Source organism: Galeopterus variegatus, unplaced genomic scaffold (genome assembly GCF_000696425.1).
Source record: "Galeopterus variegatus unplaced genomic scaffold, G_variegatus-3.0.2 Scaffold1711, whole genome shotgun sequence".
Taxonomy (NCBI): domain Eukaryota; kingdom Metazoa; phylum Chordata; class Mammalia; order Dermoptera; family Cynocephalidae; genus Galeopterus; species Galeopterus variegatus.
This window is the reverse complement of record NW_007727822.1, coordinates 198,378-221,471: the sequence shown is the minus strand read 5'-3', so window position 1 is coordinate 221,471 and position 23,094 is coordinate 198,378. Positions and strand designations below refer to the sequence as shown.

General features: G+C 48.2%; 1 protein-coding gene across 1 annotated transcript; it reads right to left on the bottom strand.

Annotated features, from left to right (window-relative positions):
- Positions 1–793: 793 nt before the first annotated feature.
- TRIM35 (tripartite motif containing 35) lies at positions 794–20,669 on the bottom strand. Its single transcript, XM_008578539.1, has 6 exons — positions 20,229–20,669; positions 7,967–8,062; positions 5,549–5,779; positions 3,380–3,402; positions 2,473–2,591; positions 794–1,467 (listed from the first exon to the last, which is right to left on the bottom strand). The coding sequence occupies exons 1-6, from the start codon at positions 20,661–20,663 to the stop codon at positions 890–892; spliced, it is 1,482 nt and encodes a 493-aa protein (XP_008576761.1). The 5' UTR covers positions 20,664–20,669; the 3' UTR covers positions 794–889.
- Between the last annotated feature and the right edge of the window lie 2,425 nt (positions 20,670–23,094).

Here is a 23,094-nt window from a genome sequence, read left to right as displayed (position 1 = left end):
CCCTGGGCCCTGTCCCAAAGCCACGGCAGAGGCTCTGCATTAACTGTATTTCCTTCTTTCCTGTATTCTTGATGCTCTGGCATCTGGGGCCTCACTCACCCTGGAGACACTGCCCCTCCCAGGCTAGCCAATTCCTGGAGATGGCCCTCACCTCGCCTGAGAGCGCCTTCTGGGCAAATCAACCACTCCAGAGTTGTACCTCACCTGCCTCCTCCATCTGGCTCTCACCGGCTCTCAGCCTCCCAGCCACTCTCCCATCCTAATCACCCCAGGGCCAGGTAGCAGACAGCCAGGGGCAGCCCCTACATGCCAGAGCCGGCTGAAATTATTCACAACAGCCAATCCCAAGCCTGCCCACCCTGCTTACCCTGCCTCGCCCACACTTCCCCTCACTCCTTCTGCCTCCTGATAGAGCTGGTGTTTTCCTCGGTGGCCCCCGTGGCATGGCCTGCCCCCTCTTCTGAGAACTGCGAACAAGGAACCATCTTTCCAATGGCAGTCGTCTCCCGAATGGCTGGCCTCACCACACCTGGATAATAAAATCTACATTTAAAAACAGGCCCATTCTAGCAGCAAACACTATCCCCAGAAGTCCTGGAATGAGGGATTCAGGAAATACACATCCTGAAGGCATCATGACTCTGGGGAGAGAGCCTGGGCCTGGCGAGGTGCCTCCCGGACGGCTTTAACTGTGGGCAGAGAAGAGACCACAGGTGAAGAAAGAGGCCTGGAGCCTGGAGTCACGGAGAAAGATGACGGAAAACAGGAGGAAGACCCTGGCAAGGAGGCAGGGCCAGAGAGGCGCCAGGCGCATGTGGGCTCAGGAGAGGGCAGGAGAGAACGCCATGGCGGCACAGGAGCTGGGCAGCGCCCGGAGGGCAGGGCCAGCTCAGCTGTCCAGCTCTTCCTTGACGATGATGCGCAGGGGACAGATGCACAAAGGCTCAGGGGGCCCATCCCCCCGAGCACCCCCCAGATAGAAGTAGGGCCGCACCTCCCCGAAGCGGGCGTGGAAGGTATACAGGTGGCACTGTCGCTCGGCGTCATAGAAGGACAGCTCGCCCTCCTCGCACTCCAGCTCCACACGCAGGCGGTGCGGGATGGCCAGGGCCAGGGGCGACGTGGCGGGGTCTGAGGTCACGCAGTGGTCCCCCTCCACCCCTTGCGTGCGGCACACATACCAGAAGCCTGAACGCGTGTCGTGGTAGCAGCTGTGTGAGTGGCCCTCGGCGCCTGCGTCCTGACGCACCCGCACCACACCTACCCGCCAGCTCTGCAGCCCCCCCAGGGCCACCTCCCAGGCGTGAGAGCCCTCTGAGAAGACTTGGGAGCCTAGCAGGCAGGGCGCCGAGGAGAAGCGCTCCGGGTTCTCCACCTGCACACGATAGCCGTGGTTGGTGACGCTGGTGAGGTCATCAGACACGGAGAGCCAGCCGGCTGCGGTGTTGGGGTCGAAGCTGAAGGGTACTGACAGCGGGGGGGAAAGAGGGAAATATCAGCACACCTGACACCCCCCCTCCTGCCATGCCCCTGACAACTCCAGTGCCCCTGAACTGGCCACCGGAGAGCTGCTGGGCTGAGGGGAGGTTTTGTGGCTTAAACTGTGTCCCCCAAAAAGATATGTGGAAGTCCGAACCCCTGGTATTCAGGACGTGACCTTATTTGGGAATGGGGTCATTGCAGATGACTAATTGAGGTCATAATGGAATAGGCTGGGCCCTTAATCCAATATGATTGGTGTCCTTATGAGAAGAGAGGACACAGGCACAGACACATGAGGGGAGAGCACCATGTCACGCCAGAGGCAGAGATCAACGTCCTGCAGCTGCGAGTCCCAGAGGGCCGAAGATTGTCTACGAGCACCAGGAAGGGGTGGAAGAGGACCCTCCCCGCAGGGTTGGGAGGGAACATGGCCCTGCCTACACCTTGGTTTTGGACTTCTAGCGTCCAGAACTGTGAGAGAATAAATGCTTGTCATTCACAGCCACATGGCTGTGGTCCTTTGTCATGGCAGCCACATTGGACACTAATATGGGCTGGAGTTCATAATGTTCAGATGACCCCATGGCATCTTAGCAAAGCACAGAGCATACCCGGGGTCGCCACCATCTCTCCCTATAGAGCCAGGACACAGTGGCTCACGTGGGTGACAGTCCTCTTGGGAGAGGTGACCCTGGGGCAGATGGTCTTTCAGTGTCTGTACAATACGGTTCTCGGTAGAAAGGAAAGCCAGTTTCTCTGTCTAAAGAGGGGCAGAGCGGCAGAACCTGGAGCCAAGAGCATTCTGCCAGGAGGGGTGTGGGCTGCTGGGCAGGACTAGGGAGGAGCAGGGCCCAGGGACCTGCCTGGAAGGGCCCAGGGGAGGTCAGGGGAGAGCAGAGGATCTGGGAGGCTGGCAGAGAGAAGTTCAGCCGACTCTCTGCTGGCATAAGGTGCTTCCACCCATACCAGAACCCTGCCACCCCCACTCACCAGATTCCACGGACGCAATCATCTTCTTCCAGACGCGGTACTGCAACGAGTCCAGGTATTTGCAGACATCGATGAGCATGCCGGCTTGCACGGGCTCTGGCTCCATGGTGCAGAAGAGCCTGGGAAGGAGGACTGGGCTTGGAGGGTGGTTTCAGGCCACACATCTGGGGCCAAACTTGGTGAACTGCACACAAGCCTACGTTTCCTGCCCATGTTTCCCAAGATGAACCTGGACTGAGCTCAGATGGTAGGGGCCAGGGGCCAACTGGGCTGTTACGCCCCTTCAGGATGAAGAAGAAGGGCTTACCCTGTCCCACCTGGGAGAGAGACAGAGGAGGTTCTCCAGCATGCTGCCGTCCTTGTGGGCAGAAATCACACTTACACATCTGCTCACAGGAGGTCTGAGTTGGGAGGAAGCTTAAGGGTCCTCTAGTCCCTCTGTCTGAAGGTGTGACCTGGCCTCTGCTTGAGCATCTCCAGTGACAGGGAACTCACTACCACCCCAAGCGCTCTCTTCCATCTCTGGACAGCTCTGATGGGACACAGTTCATTATTCATCCCTGTAAACCCAACTGCCACCAACACAAGCCAGTGTGGCCTGAGGCTTGCACAGGAGGGGGTTGAGCAAGAAACAAGCCTAAATGTTGGATGAGCCCCCAAGAAATCCAGCCACGTGCAGGGTGGGGCTTTCCCTCCCTCCACACCCAGGAGAACGCCACTCTGCCCCAGTGCCAACTGGTACTGAGATGCCTGGAAAGAGGCCCTCTGTAGCAGGCCAGTCCCTGCCACTCCTTCTGCATTTCACCAAGCTGGGTGGTTACCTGCCTGGCCCCGGGGCCACTGGGGTTTGCACCCCTGGGATTTTTGCCTGCTCTTCCCCTCCCCTCTAGCAGACTTGGCAACTTACCGACGTTTTCGGCTCTTGTGTTTCTAAAAGGAAGAACACAGAGACACAGACACAGAGGACATGTGTAAGTTCCTGACTTCAAAAGGAGCCATGCATCCCATGTTCATGGATCAGAGACTTGATATTATTAAGATGTCAATACTCCCCAAGTTGATCTACAGATTCAGCATAATCCCTATCCCAGCTGGCTTCTTTGGAGAAACTGAAAAACTAATCCTAAAATTCAAGGGATTCAGAATAGCCAAAACAATCTTGAAAAAGAAGAATGTAGTTGGACGACTCACACTCTTCAATTTCAAAACTTACTACAAAGCAATGGTAACCAAGGCAGCATGGTACCAACACAAGAACAGACATATAGATCAACGGAGGAGAATTGAAAGTCTAGAAATGAACCCTGGCACTTACTGTCCATTGATCATCGACAAGAGTACCAAGACCATTCACTGCAGGAAGAACAGTCTTTCAAATGGTGCTGGGACAACTGGATACTGACATGCAAAAGAATGAAGTTGGTCCTTATGCCACATACAAAAATTAACTCAAAATAGACCAAAGACCTAAATGTAGAGCTAAAAGTGATATAGAACTTGTATCCAAAATATAGAAAGAACTCTTACAACTCAACCATAAAAAGACAATCCAACTTAAAAATGGGCAAAGGATCCGAACAGGTATTTTTCCAAGGAAGATCTATAAAGGGCCAGTACGCACATGAAAAGGTGCTCACATCCTTAGCCATCAGGGAAATGCAAATCAAAACCACAATGAGATACCACTTCACACTGACCATGATGGCTATAATAATAATAAAAAGATAAATGTTGACAAGGATGTAGAGAAATTGGAATTCTCATACATGCTGATGGGAACAGAAAGTAATACAGTCACTTTGGAAAACAGTCTGGCAGTTCCTCAGATAGTTAAAGCTAGAGTTACCTGTGATTCAGCCAATCTCCTCCTAGGTATGTACCCAAGAGAAATGAAAACATGTCCACACAAAAACTGGAGCACAGATGTTTATAGCCATATTATTCATAACAGCCAAACAGTAGAAACAATCCAAGTGACCATCAACTAATGAGTAGACAAATAAAATAAATGTAATATATCCATACAGTGGAATATTATTCAGCCATTGAAAGTATTGAGTACTGATGGATGCTACACATGGATAATGTTTCAAAACATTACACTGAGTGAAAGAAGCTAGTCACAAAAGGCTACGTATTATATGATCCCACTTACATGAAATGTCTAGAACAGGTAAATCTCTCTCTACAAAGAATAGATTAGTGGTTGCCAGGGGCTGGTAGGGGAGAAATGAGGGAGTGTCAGCTAAAGGGTGTGGGGCAGGGCTTCTTTTGGGGGCAATGAAATATTTTAAGATTGATGATCATGATGGTTGCACAACTCTGCATATACTACAAATCACTGAACTGTGCATTTTAAACTGGTGAATTGTACAGTATGCAAATTATATCTCAATAAAGCTGTTATTTAAAAAAAGAGAGTCACGAACCAAAACATTGCTGAAAGCACCCTGGGCAGAGGACAAAATGACACCCCTGAAGAGAATTTCCTGAAGAGAACTGGCAAGGAACCCAGCTTTAGAACCCACCAAATGACTTTATAATTAGGAGCATTTTAGAGACAGGAGACATCATGGTTTAAGGCTTTACATGAGGCAGGGAACCCATAGAGGTCCTGGCCGGGATGTGACACCTGCCTAAACAAAGAGATGTCCCTGTACCCTTCCCACTGCATTGTACCAAGACTCCCCTTTCCAGAGAGGCCAACTGTTCTCCAGGTAGACGACACCTGCTATCCTGACCAATTTCCAGCTCTAAAGTTAGAAACTTCTCTATAAGGACCAATGATTTTCTTAAGAAAATACCAAGACATATTAAAATCAAAAAATTTAAATAACTGTATAATTTTTAAAGACTCCATTTTATTAAGGGGTAAAGAGAGTGACTGAGTGTGAGAAAGGGACAGAGAGAGAGGAAGGGAGAGATAAGAGGCTGTCCAGGAACTCTGCTCTGAGTACAGTCCCTTTAGGCTCCTGACACAAGCGAGCAGGTGCATCCAGGATGCCCTGGGGAGACCGGGCTGGCCAGGGCTGGGGTCCCCGGCCCTGTCACTGCGTCCACATGCTGGGATCCTCACCATGAGGAAAGACACGTCATCCTCCTTCATCTCCATCTGCAGCCGCTCGATCTCATGGGCCAGCGCCTCAGTCTCCTCAGTGAGCTGTTTCATTTTCTCCTCTGCCAGCAGCTGCTTCTGCCGCGCCTCCTCAGCCATGGCCTCCAGGACAGCCTGCTCCTCCGCCCGCAGGAACTCCCGCAGCTTGTCAAACTCCTGCCGGATGCGGCTCTCCAGCCAGGCGGCCTCCACCTGCGGGGAGCGGGCGCAGGAGGGGTCGCACAGTGCAGGTGTGCAGGGCCTCGGCTGTGCCCCAGCCCAGCGACTGTCAGAGTTTTAGCAAAGGAACCACACATTCAAAAGAAATCATCTGTCGAACCCCTAGCGATAAAGTATCGATGTGATGGTTTATCAGCACAAACCTGTAAGTTCAAGAGTCAAGAGGGAAAGTCAAATAGTATAACGAGGCTGCTCTGATGCACGTTTTCCCTTCATCCATCCACCCGGGTTAATTGAACTTAACAGGAAAAGCATTACTCAAGCTGGAATCCTGGAGGCTTCACTCCTGACCATGGTACTTGGCCTCAGCAGAAAGCGTATGAGTTCTACACTGCCTGGGATGGGCAGACTGTGCTACCCCCTGGACAGATGGACTCTCACATGCATCCCCAGTCCAGTACCTCAAGGCGAGCCAGTTTTATGGCTTTGGCCACAAGATGAATCAGGTCAAAGGACTGAGATGAATCAGCTAGACGACTCCAGCACTACTACTGGGAAAAACAACTCCACAGGTGTCCTCAGCTATGGCAGGTTATTAATCTCATTTTAGATTGTAATTTCAGTGTATGTTGATGGCTCTGACACAGGATGACAGAATGATTCCTTGAAAAGTGAAATCATCTCTCAGATCAGTGAGTTGATCTTTAAGATATTAGAAATGCTGATGACTTCTCTCTGTTGGGCACTTACCTGCATTATCTTTCTTATCTGAATGTTTTGAAAAAATCCTAGTAAAAGGGAATTATCTTCTTTTTAACAGATGAAGAGATTAGCGTGGGTTGAGGCAATTCTCTGGAGCACTGGGCTTGCATTTGAGAACAGGCCTGCTTTGAGATTACTGCTCTGGCCCCAGTATTTCACCACCCTTTCTTCTGCTCTGTCCCACCAGCTCTTTGGCTCGGGGCAAACACCACAGCCAGATGTTAACGAGGCTCTTTCCTGAGCCTAATCCTCATCCATGGACACACAGGCACTGAAGGACACTGCAGGCTCTTTAGGGCAGTGGCCCATAGCCCCTACCACGTGTGTCTCAGCTGTGGCTGAAACGAGTCCAACCAAGTGGTAAATTCTAGAAGCAGCTATCTCAGGAAGTGACAGACCAGAGCCACAGCAAATAGTCAAAAGCCAGGGTGCCAATCCACACAGGACTCAGATGGAGGGAGGACACCAAGGCATAATGACAGGAACGGGGACAGAGGAGAGCCCATTCACTTGCTCCATCAATAAACACTTTATTAATCACCAGTCAATTCATTCACTCAACAAACATTTATTGATCACCTATTGTGTGCCAAGAACTCTTCAAGATACTGGGAATAGTGTGCCCTGCTTTCAATATATTCTGATGGGAGGAAATAAAAAATAAATATAAAGAAAAAAGATAATTACAGTTAACAAAGTGTTAAGAGAAAAAGAAAAGAGATATGATAATGAGCAAAAGTGGAAGGCTATTTTGCATGGGGAAATCAGGGAAAGCTTCTCAGAAAAGACACCCAAGCTGAGATTTTAACGTTAAGGGACAGACGACACCAGGGTGGCAGAAGCAGGGAGCTCCAAGCCAAGGAGGAGCAGATGGAGTCGAGGAGGCACGTGGGGGTCAGATGATGGCCTCAGAGGCCACGGTAAGGAGCCTGGACTTATCCTGAGTGACGGGAAGCCACCGGGCAGTTTCGGCAGAGGAGTGGCACAGCTGATGCGCTTCTCTACAAGATCTCTCCAGTGTGTGGAGAGCAGGACGTGGAACAAGAGCGGAAGCAGGGCCCAGGTAGGCCAGGTGAGAGGTGAGGGAGACCTGGACCAGGACGTGGCACAGGACTGCTGGTGGAGTGGACATGGGGACTGAAGGAAGTAACCGTGGCCAGAACACCTGGGTGGATGGTGATGTGCGGCATGCACTGAAGTTGCTCTTAGATTGTAGTGCAGATGGTGTGGCGCAGGTGGCTTTTGAAGCTGCTCCCATGGCTGCTGGCGTGGCCTTGCCCAGGTCTTTGGAGAGGCCCAGGCAGAGCAGCCACATCAATGAGGCTGTGAAGGCCACCAGAGTTAAGGAGAGCCGCTCTGTGTCAGCAGCTACCCGTGGGTGATGTCGGCTGTGGCCAGGGCCGAGCTACCTTCACTGCTCCCCCACCTGCCCTGGGTGTCCCCGGTGTTCCCACTCACCTGGTTGTGCTTGGCGATGGCCTCATAGGAGCGCCGCATGGCCCAGAAGGCCTTGGCTTTCTCCCGCAGCGAGTGCTCCATGTTCCTGCACTTGGCCTGATGTGGGGACGAGAAGGAGGAAGGACGTTTATGGCTGGACAACACCACAGCAACAACTGGAATGCCACCTCAACGTGAGTTACCCCACCACACTCACTGAACCCGGTTGTGCCAAGAACCGGGGGTGCAGCTGAATGTTAAGTACGGTCCTGACCTGAACCAGACATTCACAAGAGAGAGGACCCTCAGGTATCCTCTAACCCAGCCACTTCGCTACACACCCCAGTGGGGGAAGGACCCTGTTCTCTCTCTCGAGACAGCACAGAAGGGCATCTTGCTCGGGTCTGGAGCTAGTCCAGGCGGGGCCCAGAATCCCTGAGCTGCGTGGACAACTCTAAAGGCAGTGCAGTCACAAGCTCCCTCTGCAACTTCTCAATTGAACTGGTCCATGGTCACTCAAGAGCAGGTGTGACCATGGGGAGTGCCCCAGGCATTCCTGCTCGGGTCTGGAGCTAGTCCAGGCAGGGCCCAGAATCCCTGAGCTGCGTGGACAACTCTAAAGGCAGTGCAGTCACAAGCTCCCTCTGCAACTTCTAAATTGAACTGGTCCATGGTCACTCAAGAGCAGGTGTGACCATGGGGAGTGCCCCAGGCATTCCTTGTAGGGTGAAGTCATTTCCCATGAGGCCTGGTCTACACATGTCCCTCCATACCCCACCTTATCCTGACATTCTAATATTGCTTGGATCACATGAAAAACTTTAATCATCAGGTTTAAATATTTTTTGTTTAGTAGTTTTTGTTTTTTAAAATTTAATTACTGTTTCTGATCTCCTTTGACTCCTTGAAGAGGCACTATGCGTTTCAGGTTGGATTCTCATGTTTTGTATCTGAGGCCTGTCATTTTCTCCCCATCTTTATCCTTTCCTCCCTAGATTCTGAGAAAGACTTTCAAGTTTTTTCTTCAGGAAAAAAAATAGGAATAACAATTCTAACAATATTAATTATAAATGACTACCGTCTACTGAGCACTTACTATGTGCCAGGGATGGTGTTAATTACTTGACAAATCATTTCACTTAATCATTGCGTCATCCCTGTTAGGTAGGTAACGTTAGCACAATTTTACAGATGCAACAGAGAAGCACAGAGGGGAAATGGCTAGCCCAAAGGCACACTGCCAGGACGGAGCAGAACCAGGACATGAACCCAGACAGCTGTGCAAGCAGCTGCTAAAATGGCTCTGGTGACACCCACCCCTGGTATTCATGCCTATGTGGAGTCCCTCCCCAGTAGGCTGCACCTGTTGACTTGCTTCTAACCAAAGGAATGTGGCAAAAGTGATGGTTACATCACTTCCAAGATTAAGTGACAAAAAGACTGTGCAAACTTGCCTTGTTCCCTCTTGCTTGCTCACTCGGATGGAAGCCAGCTTCCATGGGGTGATCTGCCTTAAAGAGTGACCCGTGGGGTGAGGAACTGTGGGTGGCCTCTTACCAACAGCTGGTGAGGGACTGAGGCTCTCAGGCCAACAGCCCGTGAGGACCTGAATCCTGCCAACAACCACACAAGTGAGCTTGCAATAGGATCCTGCCCTGGTTGAGCCTTCAGATGAGACTGCAGCCCTGGCTAACATTTTCACTGCGTCCTGGTGAGAGACCCAGAGGCAGAAGTGCCCAGCTGAGCCATGCCCAGATTCCTGATCCACAGAAACACACGTTTGTTGTTTTAAGCCACTACATTTTGGGAAATTTGTTATACAAGAATAAATAACTAGCCCAGCGGTCCTGCACCACTGCCCATTCTTTTAACTCTCACGCTATAGAAAATAAAACAATTACCGATTTCATTTTTCTACAGGTTCTGTTTTTTCTATTCATTCTGATCATGTTTATGTTCTTAGTGAGAATGTTGAACAGATTTGTTTTAACATTGTTTTCTGTAGTATATCATTTCTAAGGTGCATCTCAATAGCAGAATAACATGAATCAGAGTATCCCACAAAACTACTGAAAGACACAAAAGGATATAGTATTATTATTATTATTCCATTTACATGAAGTCCAAGAACAGGCAACACTAAGGTGACAGAAATCAGAAAGTGGTTGGAGGGAACTTTCCAGAGTGATAAAAATGTTCCATATTTTGTTTTAGGTGGCAGGTGAACAGTTTACAAAACAGTCAGCAAGGTCAAGGGTTCAGATACCCACACTGGCCAGCCACAAAACAAACAAACAAACAACAAAAAAAAACCCAGAACTCATGAAACTGAACCTTTAATCTTTCAATTACATTTGTGGTTGGTAATTTAGGTAATTTATTTTCTGGGGCATAAAACATACATGTGTAATTTCTTAATTATAAATCAAACACTCCTGTAACCACTACCCAGGGTGTGTCCTTTCTCAATCATCCCCTTCTTCCTCCCACAGGGAACTACTATCCTAATTTTTATAGTATTCTCTTGCTTTCCATTATAGGTATATCACGTATGTATGCACCCCTAACCTAATTAACACACTCGAGCTTTGCCTGTTTTTGAACCTTATATTATAATGGACTCACACTACATGTATTCTTTTATGTCTGATCTCTTTTTCTTAACATTGATTTGCAGGATTCTACTTACACTTATATGTAAGTTTACTCCTTTTCATTGCTGTAAAGTATTGCACAGTGTGAATATACCACATTTATCTATTCCATTGTTAATGGACAGTTGGGTTATTTCCAGTCTGGGAGTCATGCAAATAGTATGAACATTCTTGTACAGTCTCCTGGGGACACACGTGCACTAATTCCTCCACAGTATATTTCTGGAGGTAGAATCACTGGGCCACAGAATATGTGTCTTCAACCTCTGTAGATAATGCCAAATTGTTTCCCAAAACAGTTTTACTGATTTATACGACATGAGGAATGTTAATGAAAAATATCAACCACCTAGATCTTTAAGTACCTACTAAAGTCTTTTGCCCATTTTCTTGCTGGTTTGTAGGAATTTATTATCTATGCACAATGTATGTCTTTTACTGGTTAGGTGTGCAATGGATATCTTCTATTGTATGGTTTATCTTTCTTAATTTCAATCTGGTCAAATTTATCAGTCTTTTCCTTTAGGATTAGTGCATTTTGGTTTTAAGAAACATTTCCCTACACTGAGGTCACAAAGATAACCTATTTTATTTTCCCAAAGCTTTACGGCTATCCTTTCACACTTAGGTCTAATGTAGATACATTTTTTTCTATGAAGTTTATTTTTGTGAAAAAACAGACAAGGAGCTCGTAGCCTCAGTTCCATTATTTAAAAACGATCATCCCCTACTGAACTGCAACGGCTACCTCTGTCCTAAATCAAATGCAGACTTGTTTCTTGGCTCTCTGGTCTGCTTGCCTGGCTCATCTGTCTGTCCCTGGGCATATATCATGTGCTCTTAATTTCCGAAGCTGTAAACTAAGGTGATCTCTGAGAGACATCTCTTCAAGAATGCCCTGGCAATTCTTGGCCTTTTGGATGTCCATGTAAATTTTAGAATTAGTGTTGCATGCTGTGATTTAGATTAGTATAGTACTACTCTACAGATCCATAGGGAGAAAAGTGACATCTTTAGATATTTATCCTCCTAATCTATGAACACGATCTATCTTACCAGTTATTTAATCTTCTCCAATGTATGAAGTTTTATATATTTCCCTACCTGAGTTTTGTATATCTTTTGTTAATTTCTTCCTAGATACCTGATGTTTTTATACTACTGCAAACATATTTTTAAATTTTATTTTCTATTTGCTAGTGACATACACAAATACAACTGATTTTGTGTCTTGATTTTGTTCGTTATTCTGCCTAAACTTATTCATACTCAATTTAGCTGTAGAATCTTTTTATTTTCTATTCAATAAAAATTTCTGTGCGAAATATGCAGTCATATTATCTACATTCCAATGCCAGTTTTACTTCCCCACTTTCCAAACCTTCTACCTTTTATTTATGATTCTTGTCTTACTTCACTGGCTATGAGCTCCAGTACAAAATTGAATAGAATTTGGTCATAATGGGCATTCCTGACTTTTTCTTAAATTTCAATAAGAAAGCTTTCAATATTTCACCATGAAATGTTGTATTTTGCCATAAGTTTTTTGGTAGATACCTTAATTAGATTAATAAAATTCCTTCTATTCCTAATTTGCAAAGTTTTTCTTAAATCACAAAAAGATGGTGAATTTTATCAAATGCTTTTTCATCTATTGAGATAATCAGATTAAGCAGTGCAGAACTGGGTTTTGTTATATAATCCAGCCAGTAAACCACTGTCATTTAACTAGAGCATTTAGCGTAATTAGATTTTTTGTAATTTATTTATTTTTTATTTATTTATTTTTTTAAAGATGACCGATAAGGGGATCTTCACCCTTGACTTGGTATTGTCAGCACCACGCTCTCCCAAGTGAGCCAACCAGCCATTCCTATACAGGGATCCGAACCCACAGCCTTGGTGTTATCAGCACCACACTCTCCCAAGTGAGCCACGGGCTGGCCCTTTTTGTAATTTAAATAAAATATTTGCATTCAAATCTCCCCTCTAGTTCTGTACTATCTGTCCTGCTTATTCAATTTTTCTTTTTCTTGTCTTGCCCTTTTTCTGGATTTATTGTACATTTTTATTCCATTTCTTACCTTGTATGCATTTAGTAGATAACCTAGAAAATACTACATTTGAACGCATCTAAATAATATTCGTCTCTTGCTTGCTTTTGATATTCTGATTTCGACACTAAGCACACCTGTATCACAAATGGACCCATCATTCCAGAGACCTGCCTGGAGGCCGGGGAGTGCCTGAATGAGCACAGGTGGTCACTGGGGGCGCTCTGGTGAAACCTGGTCAGGACCAGCATGGATCACTACTGCTCTGGGTGGAGCCCAGTGGCCCAGAACAGGTCTGGAGCCTCAGCCTGCCCCAAGACCAGGAGGGCAAACATGCCCGGATCTTGGCATCACATTATATGTAACATGTGGGTGACATGTGTTACTACTTGTAACACACACAAATAGGAAATTTTTATTCATACTAAAGGATTCAGAATGTCACTGTATGGTCTACATAGTTTTTCAAAAATGACACGTTGATTCCTTAAGCACCAAATTTCAATCACCTATTTAAAACCTTACACATGTTACAAAATCGTGTTACCCACAATACCCACCAACCACACAGGTGCTCTGTGGTGTAACAGGAGTGGGACAGCGGGGGATAGGAAAGAATGGCCTATTTCACAGCACCCCGCAAGTACTTCTCAGAGCGCTGGAGCTATACATGAAGCCAGGTCTGTCTGGCCTAAGCCAGGTTTTCTGTCCTGTGAGACTGCACACCTGGGGCTGCTTATGACTAGTCCCCAACTGCTTCACCCAACTACCCCAACATCACCTTGAAAACTCGCTCTGGAACCCCTCATTTCCTCCAGGGAGCTCCTTGATCTCATCTGCAGAGTTCAGGCATCTCAGCACCTCACACACCTGGATCCCGGCACTCACTACACAGGGCCTTGCTTCTCTTTCCTGGAAAGGCTGCAGTCTCCCTGAGGGCAGGTCCCCAGGTCCTCTGTGCTATGTGAGGCAAGAGACTGTTTTGTCCACTGCACAGCTGCACGTCCCGGCACTAACCAGACGCTCAGTTAACCACCTGCCCGGTCATGAGTATGTCAGTCCTGTGTTCTTTCTGCTACACCACATCACCTGCTGTACTGAAGGTGACAGGACCAGACTCATACCCTTGTCTTTGTCACTAAAAGTTCTCTCCGGCTGTCAGGCTGCTCACTTTAAAAATGAAGGCATGAGGGCCGGCCCGGTGGCGCACTGGATAAGTGCGCCGCTTGGGAAGCGCAGCGGCGCTCCCGCCTGAGGGTTCGGATCCCACATACAGACCGGTTCCCGCTCACTGGCTGAGCGAGGCGCGGGAGCAACACCGAGGGTTGCAATCCCGTTGCCGGTCCCTGGTCCGGTACGGGGGCAACACTGAGGGTTGTGATCCGTTGCCGGACACGGAAAAAGACAAAAGACAAAAAAAAAAAAAAAAAAAAATGAAGGCATGAAAGTTTCTCCAATCTCTCAAATTTTACCCTAAAAACAAGGAATGCTGTTTTCTTTGCCCGTGCTGAGCAAGCTGGTTACCAGAGCTGCCTGTCTTTTTCCCTGTGTATTCCAAACGTTCATTTTCAGGCAGACTGAGCTCTGACCACCCAGGTTCAAATCCCAGCTCGTCCACCTAGAGCAAGTGATCTTGAACAAGTTTCTTAACTCCCCCACATCTCAGTTTCCTCATCTGATAAGAGGGATAAGAAAACTATGACTCTCAGAGAGGTGAAGACAGAAAATATATTTGAAGAAATAATGGTTGAAATTTTTCAAAAACTGATGAAAACAAATAATATGCGGGAAAAAAAAAGACTAGTGCAGAGCTCAAAGGACTGCTGGGAGGATTCAACAAATCAATCCACGTAAAATGCTTAAAATGGTGTGCCAAGCACATGCTATGCATTCAGTAAGTGCCAGCCCTTACCACTATTAACTGCCACTTATGTGCCAGGTAATGTAACGCTCCTGCTGTATAGGTTCCAGTTTCCTAAATGTATGGAATAAATGTATCTAAGATAACCTGATCTCCTCCAGATCCCTTTCTTATACAACTCCAAATCAGTCTCTTGGATCTTTCTTTCTCCTTGCTGTTCAGACCTCCTCATGAAGCAGGTGTCTACCATGGCGCCTACTGCTCGGGCCACGTCACTCCAGAGCCTCAGTGAGCAGACTTCCTCCCAGGCCCTGGACAAGCCTTAATAAGCAGAGAGTAAACGTCCTCTGGTACAACTGGGGACCTGTGTATTAGTCTGTTTCTACTGCTAGTAACAAATGCCTGGTATTGGGTGAGTTATAAGAAAACAAAATTTAATGCTTACAGTTTCCAAGGCTGGGAAGTCCAAAGTCCAGGGAACACATTTGGTGAAGGCCTTGATGGTGGCAACAGTGACGGCAGGAAATCACAATGGTGAAAAAATGACAGAGCAGGGAGAGAGTTCCTCCTGCACTCTCCTTTTAAAGCCCTCAGAACCACACTCATGACGACCATTATTAATCCATTCACTACTGCATGGTCCTACAATCCAATCACCTCTTCAGAGCCCCACCTTTCAATTACCATAAATAGGATTTCCCACTGTCAACAATTATGGTGGGGATTTAAGCTTCAATGAGATGGGGCGGGTGGGGGGCATCTAATCTACAGCAACCTGGTAAGGCCTGGTCTAAAACCAAGCAATCCAACACGGGGGTGAGTAGTTAGGAAAAAGTGGAAAGAACTGGAAGAGCGAAGACTTTGTGGCTTAAAGGTGCCTGGAATACCCTCAGGTTGGGTTCAGCCAGACTGATTCTAAGAGGGTAACCCCAGAAGGGGAAGGGAGGAGAGGGGGCTGGGGAAGAGGCTAGAGGGCAGATGCATAAGAAAGGGGTCCAGGCAAGGCAGTTCCAAGGCCTGGAACTAGGTAGGGGCTCAGGGCAGGTCTGCTGCTAAGATGTGAGCCAAAGACAGCGTGCCAGGTGGGGAGTCCGGAAGCCCGAGTTCTGAGGCTACAACTTTCACGCCTTACCTCCCTATCCCTACAAGGAGTGGCTGTACTTCTCCAAGCTTCTGTTTTCTCATTAGTAAAAGATAACCGTCTCTTCACAGTACCCTGTGGGCCTGTGTCTGCAGGCTTTGGAAATGTTTTTATATAATGATAACCAAAAAAAATACTAAGAAAAACCTATTCTGAGTCACCTTATAAACAGTACTGACACATACTTTCAGTTCCTGCAACTTTAGCTCCAGCAATTGTATTTTGTTAACAACTTACTTGACAATAGGCTACACACTTTCATTGTCGTGGCCTAATAAAGGAAAGAACAGAAACATACTTAGCAGGTAAAGGATGTGTAAGAACCAAATGAAGGCCACTCACGTCATACAGAAGGTTCGGAGCTCTTCAGACGGGGAACTTTTGGCTGGCAAATCAAGTCACCACTTGGAACAGAGTAAAGGGGAAATCAAAAGTATCTCTCCCAGGAGCAAAGACATAGTTTCAGCAAAATACGACCTTGTAATTAATATTTTAACTGGAATTTTATTGATTTTAGTTTTGTCTATATTTAATCTGTCAACTACTTTTGGTTTTACCTATTTTATGGGGTACAGGCAAGTGGAACGTATACCAGTTTTGTGTTTGTAGTCATGTAAGATACTAAAATAATTTAAGTCCCACTTTGGACTATTCTTTCCTTTAAGAAGACCGTGTACGTTGTTCAAGTTTAAGAAACACTGCACTTGAGGATCTCCCCAAGGTCCCTTCTTCAAGCTCTGAAGTTCTTCCTAGAGCTCTGGTTTAAACACTTATGTCACGTTCGCAAATCTCATCAGTCCTTTGCATCATGCCCTGCTACACTTGGGACAAAGTCCCAGCTCCTTGATGTGCCCTTCACTGCCCTTTAAGATCTGTCCCAGACGACCTCACTCCTCAGGCAGAATATCTCTAGTTTACCACATGTCCCTGCCCTGTGCCCCACCATGGCTGCTGGAGGCCTCTCATGTAACTCCTTGGAGCTTCCAGGTCTCTGCAAAATCACTTTCCAGAGATCGTTCCCGTTCCCCACCAGATAAGGCAGGCCTCTCTTGTACCACCTCCCGCCACATCCTGTACCCTACTTTGCAGGAACATCAGTCTGAAACTATTATCACTGAGATTGTTCAATCATGCCTATCTGATGGCATCAAGGCAAGATCTAGAACTGTCCTGTCCTTTATGGACATACCGTGCCTGGCACACACCTCCCCTCAGCCCACTGAGTGCCAACAGCCACTCAGCCTCTAGCACCCACACCTACAGCTGGCGTCCACACAGCACTGAGAACAGAGGACCAGAAGGAAAGTTTTACCCTGGGATGAGAGAAGCCTCTTTCCAAGTCCAGGACCAGAGCAGGTGCTGAACAAGGCCCCAGGTGAACTCCACAGCTATGTGCTCTATGATTTGGGAAAGGTTACTTAACCTCTCTGAGATTCAGTGTCATCCTCCATAAAATGGGGATAATAGTACCTACCTGTAGCAAGCTGAATAATGCCTCCTGCCATGTCCTCGTTCTAATTCACAGAACCTGTGAATATGCTATATGGCAAAAGGGACTCTGCAGATGATCAAATTGAAGATCCTGCTATGGGGAGATTAGCACGGGTTATGCGGGTGAGCCCGAGCATAATCAGAGTCCTCCTAAGAGGGAGGTAGTAGAATTAGGGAAAGAAGGCAACGGGTCCATAGAAGTACACGTTGGAATGATACACTTTAACAATGGAGCAGGTGCCTCCAGAAGCTGGAAAACGGGTTATGCGGGTGAGCCCGAGCATAATCAGAGTCCTCCTAAGAGGGAGGTAGTAGAATTAGGGAAAGAAGGCAACGGGTCCACAGAAGTACACGTTGGAATGATACACTTTAACAATGGAGCAGGTGCCTCCAGAAGCTGGAAAAGGAGGGAAATAAATTCCCCCTACAGCCTCCCAAAGGGTCGTGGCCCTGCAGACACACCCTGACTTTAGGGCTTATGACCTCCAGAAGTTTAAGATAATAAATTCATGCTGTTTTAAACCACTATGTTTGTGGCAATTTATTAGGCAGTAATAGGAAGCTAACACACAACCCCACAGGTTTTTGGGAGCATTAAACTTGTTGACACATACACACTCAAGAGCGTCTAGCACATAGTACACAAATGTTGGCTGGTGTGATTACTTTTGCTGAGTTCCTCACATGGTTGCCAAAGTGATCTTTTTCTAAAGCACATGCATGTCATCAGAAAACCTTCCAGGGCTCCCCCACAACACACCATGGAAAACCCCCTCAGCAGGGCACGCAGCTTCCAACCTCGCCCCTTTTCACCCAGCAGTGCAGGGAGCCTTCCCACATCCCCCGCCCCATAACCACCACCTACCTCCAATCACACAACAGTACAACCAATCTATGGACTGTTTGACTTCCCCCAATAAAATGTGCATTCCAGGACGCTAGGGGCTCTGTCTTACTGACTTTGGCTGCCTTAGCAAACGGAATAGGTCGTGGCACATGACAGGTCCTCAATACATAGTCATCCCTTGGTATTCTCAGGGGATTGGTTCCAGCACCCCCCAAGGACACCAATATCCACGGATGCTCAAGTCCCTGATATAAAATGGTGAAGTACTTGCATATAACCTACGCATATCCTCCCATATACCTTAAATCATCCTTAGATTACTTACAATACCTAATGCAATGTACATGCTATGTAAATAGTCATTACGCTGTATTGCTTTTTAATCTGTATTGCTTTTTGTCATATGGTTATTTTTCATTTTTATATTTTAAAATATTTTCGATCCACAGTTGGTTGAACCCGCAGATACAGGGTCACCTGTGATTGTCGCCTGCAGTTGAACAAGTCATGAAGCAGCAGGCTGACCACACTTGGCGTGCACTCTCCTCAGATGCTTGGAGACTGAACTACTCCCTACCCCCTCAGACATCACCTAGAGCACCCTTGGTCTGACAGCCTCACTCTTCTGCTAAAGCCCTCCAAAGGCTCCCTGTGGCCTCTAGGCCAAGCCTCAAGGCCTCCTGGATTTTCCCGCACCTCCATCCCCAATCTAATAACTCTGAAATTCCCTGCTCCTGGAAAGTCAGGATTCCCACTTCTGGATGCTTCTGTATCCTGTGCCTCTGCCTGAAATACCCTTGCTCACCTCCTTCACCAGGATAACACCTGTGCATCCTTCAGGTCTCTGCTGAAAGCTCCCAGAGGTTAGGAATTGGGATCTGTCTCCTACAGTATCCCTGGGACCTAGCAGTACAAGGCACCTGCTGCATAAACAGAAAACTGTCTCTAGGCCCTGTGCTCCCTGGTGCCTGGCTCACTGCTCTTGAATCCTGGCTTGGCTCCGACCCGGAGGCTCTGCCTAAGTGTTCTAGGCCTTGAGCCCTGCCCATCTCCTGATCTATACCTCTGCTGGCCTCATGGGAATTAGTCATGACTTGATCTATGGTCCCTCCCACCCACCTGGACCCTAGCTCCCATGCCATCAACCCCTTACTCCAGCTGTCCCAAATCAAGACCTGGCACTTCTGCCAGTGGAAATGGGAAAAAGCACCATTGTGAACCACTGTTAAACAAGGGGACAGGAGTAATAGGGTTACTTGTTCGAACATACATAGTGATGGCACCACTACGTTCCCCTTCACTTGAACTTTGTCAAAATGTGTATGGAATTGTAATCAACTTTTGATATTTCTTAATAAAGCCATTGCAAAAAGCAGGAGGGAGGGGGTGGGGTTTCCCTTCCAGAACAGTCAGCTTCCTACTGGCTAACCAGTGTTCTCCAAACTATGGTTCTAACTCACATACTATCAGTAGATGATAAAATAAATTTAGTGTTTCACATTGTGCAATTTTAAAAAATAAAGTCAATATGCCAAAATACAATGGACATTTTCAGAAAATTTTTGTTTCAACCGGTACATATGTATCGGTGCTCTGTGTCACAATGGAAACTGTATTTCTTCCTATGGGCGTAGGTCAAACGTTCTGAAGAATGCTGAGCTAGGCCAACCCTTCTTTTCTGATCATTTTTTTTCTTATATCAAAGAATTATCTACGTTAGTTTTACCCTGTAAGTTGCTCTTTGGTTTACTTATAGTCACTGGAACTTTGGGATTCTGAGAGAGGTAAACCAGAAAGAACCAGCTGGCCAGGGCCAGAGGCCTCTCCCCACAGCTACACAAAGATGGGGTCAGCTCGAGAAGTAGGAGAGTGCCTTGGGGAAGTCTTAAGGCTCCATATCCCTGGCCAGGTCCCGGGTTCCTCATCCACTTCTAAACCGAGTGTGCCAAGCTCGAGGTCCCTGGGTATTAGCCACTTCTGTGCGGCTCCAAGGGGCCTGGCATACAAAGCGCACGGCCAGGCCCTGCAGAAGGGGACAGGACTGTCCTGAGAGCCCCATGCAACGCCAGCTCTCCCTTGATGAAGTGGCTGCAGGTGCCCTGGGCTGGAGAGGCGGGATCCTGGGGAGGGACCGGGGTAGGCGCAGGAAGCGGGGGCGACACTGGCACTCGACTCTGGCGGACCCCTCCGGAGAGGAACCAACATCGGCGCCCTCGCGCACCCTGGCGCGCTTACCCGAAAATCGTGGGCGGTGTCCTTCACTGGCTGCACGCGGTGGCCCTGGTGCCGGGGCTCGGCCTGGCACGAGCAGCACAGCAGGTCCTTGTCCTCCAGGCAGAAGAGGCTCAGCTGGCCACGGTGTAGACGGCACAGGCGCGGCGAGCGCTGGCTGGTCCAGCGCGCGCCCTCGGCCTCCTCGCGCAGCAGCTTCTCCACCAGGTTGTTGAGCGTGTGGTTGGTGCGCAGGTCCGCGGGCGACGCGCGGTCCTTGCACACCGGGCAGGTGGGCGTCGCCTGTACCTCCCAGCAGCGGCTCACGCAGCCGCGGCAGAAGTTGTGGCCGCAGCACAGAGTCACGGCGTCGTGGAAGGGGTCGTAGCAAACGGCGCACAACAGCTCCTCCTTGAAGGAGCGGGAAGGCCCGGGCGACGCGCACGGGCTCAGCTCCATGGCACGGGCTGCCAGCTCCAGCGCAAGATACCCGCGCCCCGGCCCCGCCCACCCGCCTGGCCGCTCGAGACTCCCGGCCCCGCCCCCCCTCGCGGCGCTGAGCGACGACGGCGCTGGCCAATCGCGCGGGGCGCGCCCGGCCGGCTCCGCCCCACTTCCGGAGGAGCGGGGTGGGCCCTGTGCCCGCGGTCTGCGCTTGCGTGGGTCACGACGCGTCCCGGGTGCAGCGCGGAAAATCTTCCGGCTGCGCTGCAAGGCTCACGTGTCCCCGGAATCTACTTCCGACTTGAAATGGAACCTCTCTTCAACCAGTCCCTGCAAATCCCAGGCCCGTGAGGTGGGAGAAGCCAGATCCCAACCTCCTGGTTCCGAAGTAGTGGCTAGACCCTAAAGCCCCGTAATGGTGTCACCGCGTAGGGTCTGTGGGGCCTTCTCAAGGGCTGCCCCCACTCCCACGTTAGTCGTTATTGGCCATGACCGGTCTTATCCGGCCCCCTCAGTAAGAGGGAGAGAAGGGTTCAGAAGAGACACGATTCTTGTCCCGTGGTGGATAAGTGGACAAGTCACAATCCTTAAAATTTCCCCGAGTGAAATGGCTGTACTCTCTCTCGTCTCCGCGAAATGTGAGGATGAAAGTGAAGCAAATATGGAAAGTGCTCATGATGTTAGGCAGGTCCCCACTGAAACAGAGGGACAGGGACTGTTCGGGGGACCTGTGCGCACTGGGGTCCATGCTCACCTGTGGCCTGGGGAGCCCCTGAATCCCTCCAACTCCCCATTCCCACCTCTCGGTCACTGTGCGGCCTTCACGTGGAGGACACTTTTCACCTGGCGTCTGTGGGGAGGTGGTTCTGCACCTGCCCCGTGTTCCTGCATGTCTCAGAGCAGAGGCACCCAGAGCCTCTAACCAACTTTCTTTTCACGGATGTTTCTGTGGTGAACAGCATTGAACAACAGAAATAATGTCTCCCTAAGGCAAAGGTCTGGCAGACTCACTCCCCATTATAAAAGATTAGGGTTTCCTAAACTCGAATAACACAGCAACCTACGTGGCCTTCATCACAGAGGCTTGTGGGAACTGGGGGCTCAGGAAATGGCCCGTTGATAATACCGTGACTACTGCAGTTGCTGTTAATTATAAACTATCCTTTGTCTTTGACCCAGGAGTCTCGTGTCTTCCACCAACGTGTATGAAAGTGTGGCAGGCTATCTTGTTAATTTGCAAGTAAGGTAAAATCTCAGATTCTTTTTTTGACCATTTTCTTCTAAACTTTTCCTCAGAATATTTCTTTTTCAGCAATGCCAAGGGGATGGATACCACTAATTTTTATTGCCTTCGGTGTTTCTTACGCTGGTCCACGGCCCTCCTGGGGAGCTTTCTAAAAGCACAGATTCCTGGGCCCACTTCAGTCTACTCGTTTCTTGGGGGAGGGACCTAGGAATCTGTATTTTCACCCGATCACAGGTGATTGTCAGGCACACTAAAGTTTGAGAGCCATATTCTTGATCTCCTCGCCCAGCAAGTTGTCAGGGCCCTAGCTATGATTACTGATTGGAAAATTAACCTTAGAGGCAATATCCAAAAAGGCCACAAGATGGGGTAACGCTACACTCCAGGCACCTCCCTGGAGAGTCTTATCTCCTGTATCTTTCTTTGTGTTTGTTCTCTTATCTATGCGTTCCAGTTGCTCTGTTAACCTACTCTCTGAATAGCTATCTTTGTGTTTCATTCTGTTCTTTTATGATTTTCCTTAATTTTTTTCCCCTCAGACTCCAAATGGGGCTACAAATCAAAACAAGCATGAGGAGTAGAAATTATCATATCTATCTTTTCAACTACAATACAAAGGTTAATGTATTAGTCCATTTTGTGTTGCTATAACAGAATACCTGAGACTGGGCAATTTATAAAGAAAAGAGGTTTATTTGGCTCACAATTCTGGGATAGCTGCATCTGGTCAGGCTGCTTCTTCTCATGGTAGAAAGCAGCAGGCAGCGGTGGGTGCAAGCACATCACGTGGAGAGAGGAAGCGAGAGAGAGGGAGGGGCCAGGGTCTTTTAAACAACCACCTCTCACAGGAACTGATAAAGTGAAATCTCACTCACTACCCCCACCCAGGGAGGATATTAATCCATGCATGAGGGATCTGCCCCTGTGACTCAAACTGCTCCCAACACTGCCACATTGGGATCAGATTTCCACATGAGTTTTGGAGGGACAACACATCCAAACTCTTATCAGTTAACATTAAACCAATGTGGTTCTTCAGTTTTTCTGGAAGTCTGGGAAGGACTTGATTCTATTTCAAGCTCTGCCACCAGCCAGTGGGATGACCTGGGGCATATTATTTTACTTCCTTTCCCTCAACTATAAAAGGAAAGATGGAACTAATTGCTACAAGCTCTTACCAGCTCAGACACTCCAAAGTTG

What these genes read in the sequence shown, in the direction of transcription:
- TRIM35 (XM_008578539.1), bottom strand. Translation starts at nt 20,663, where the DNA reads ATGGAGCTGAGCCCGTGCGCGTCGCCCGGGCCTTCCCGCTCCTTCAAG. An exon ending in ATGACGTGTCTTTCCTCATG is followed by an intron (nt 3,403 to 5,548) that starts GTGAGGATCCCA and finishes TCTTCCTTTTAG; the next exon opens with AAACACAAGAGCCGAAAACG. An exon ending in CACAAGAGCCGAAAACGTCG is followed by an intron (nt 2,592 to 3,379) that starts GTAAGTTGCCAA and finishes CCTCCTTCCCAG; the next exon opens with GCTCTTCTGCACCATGGAGC.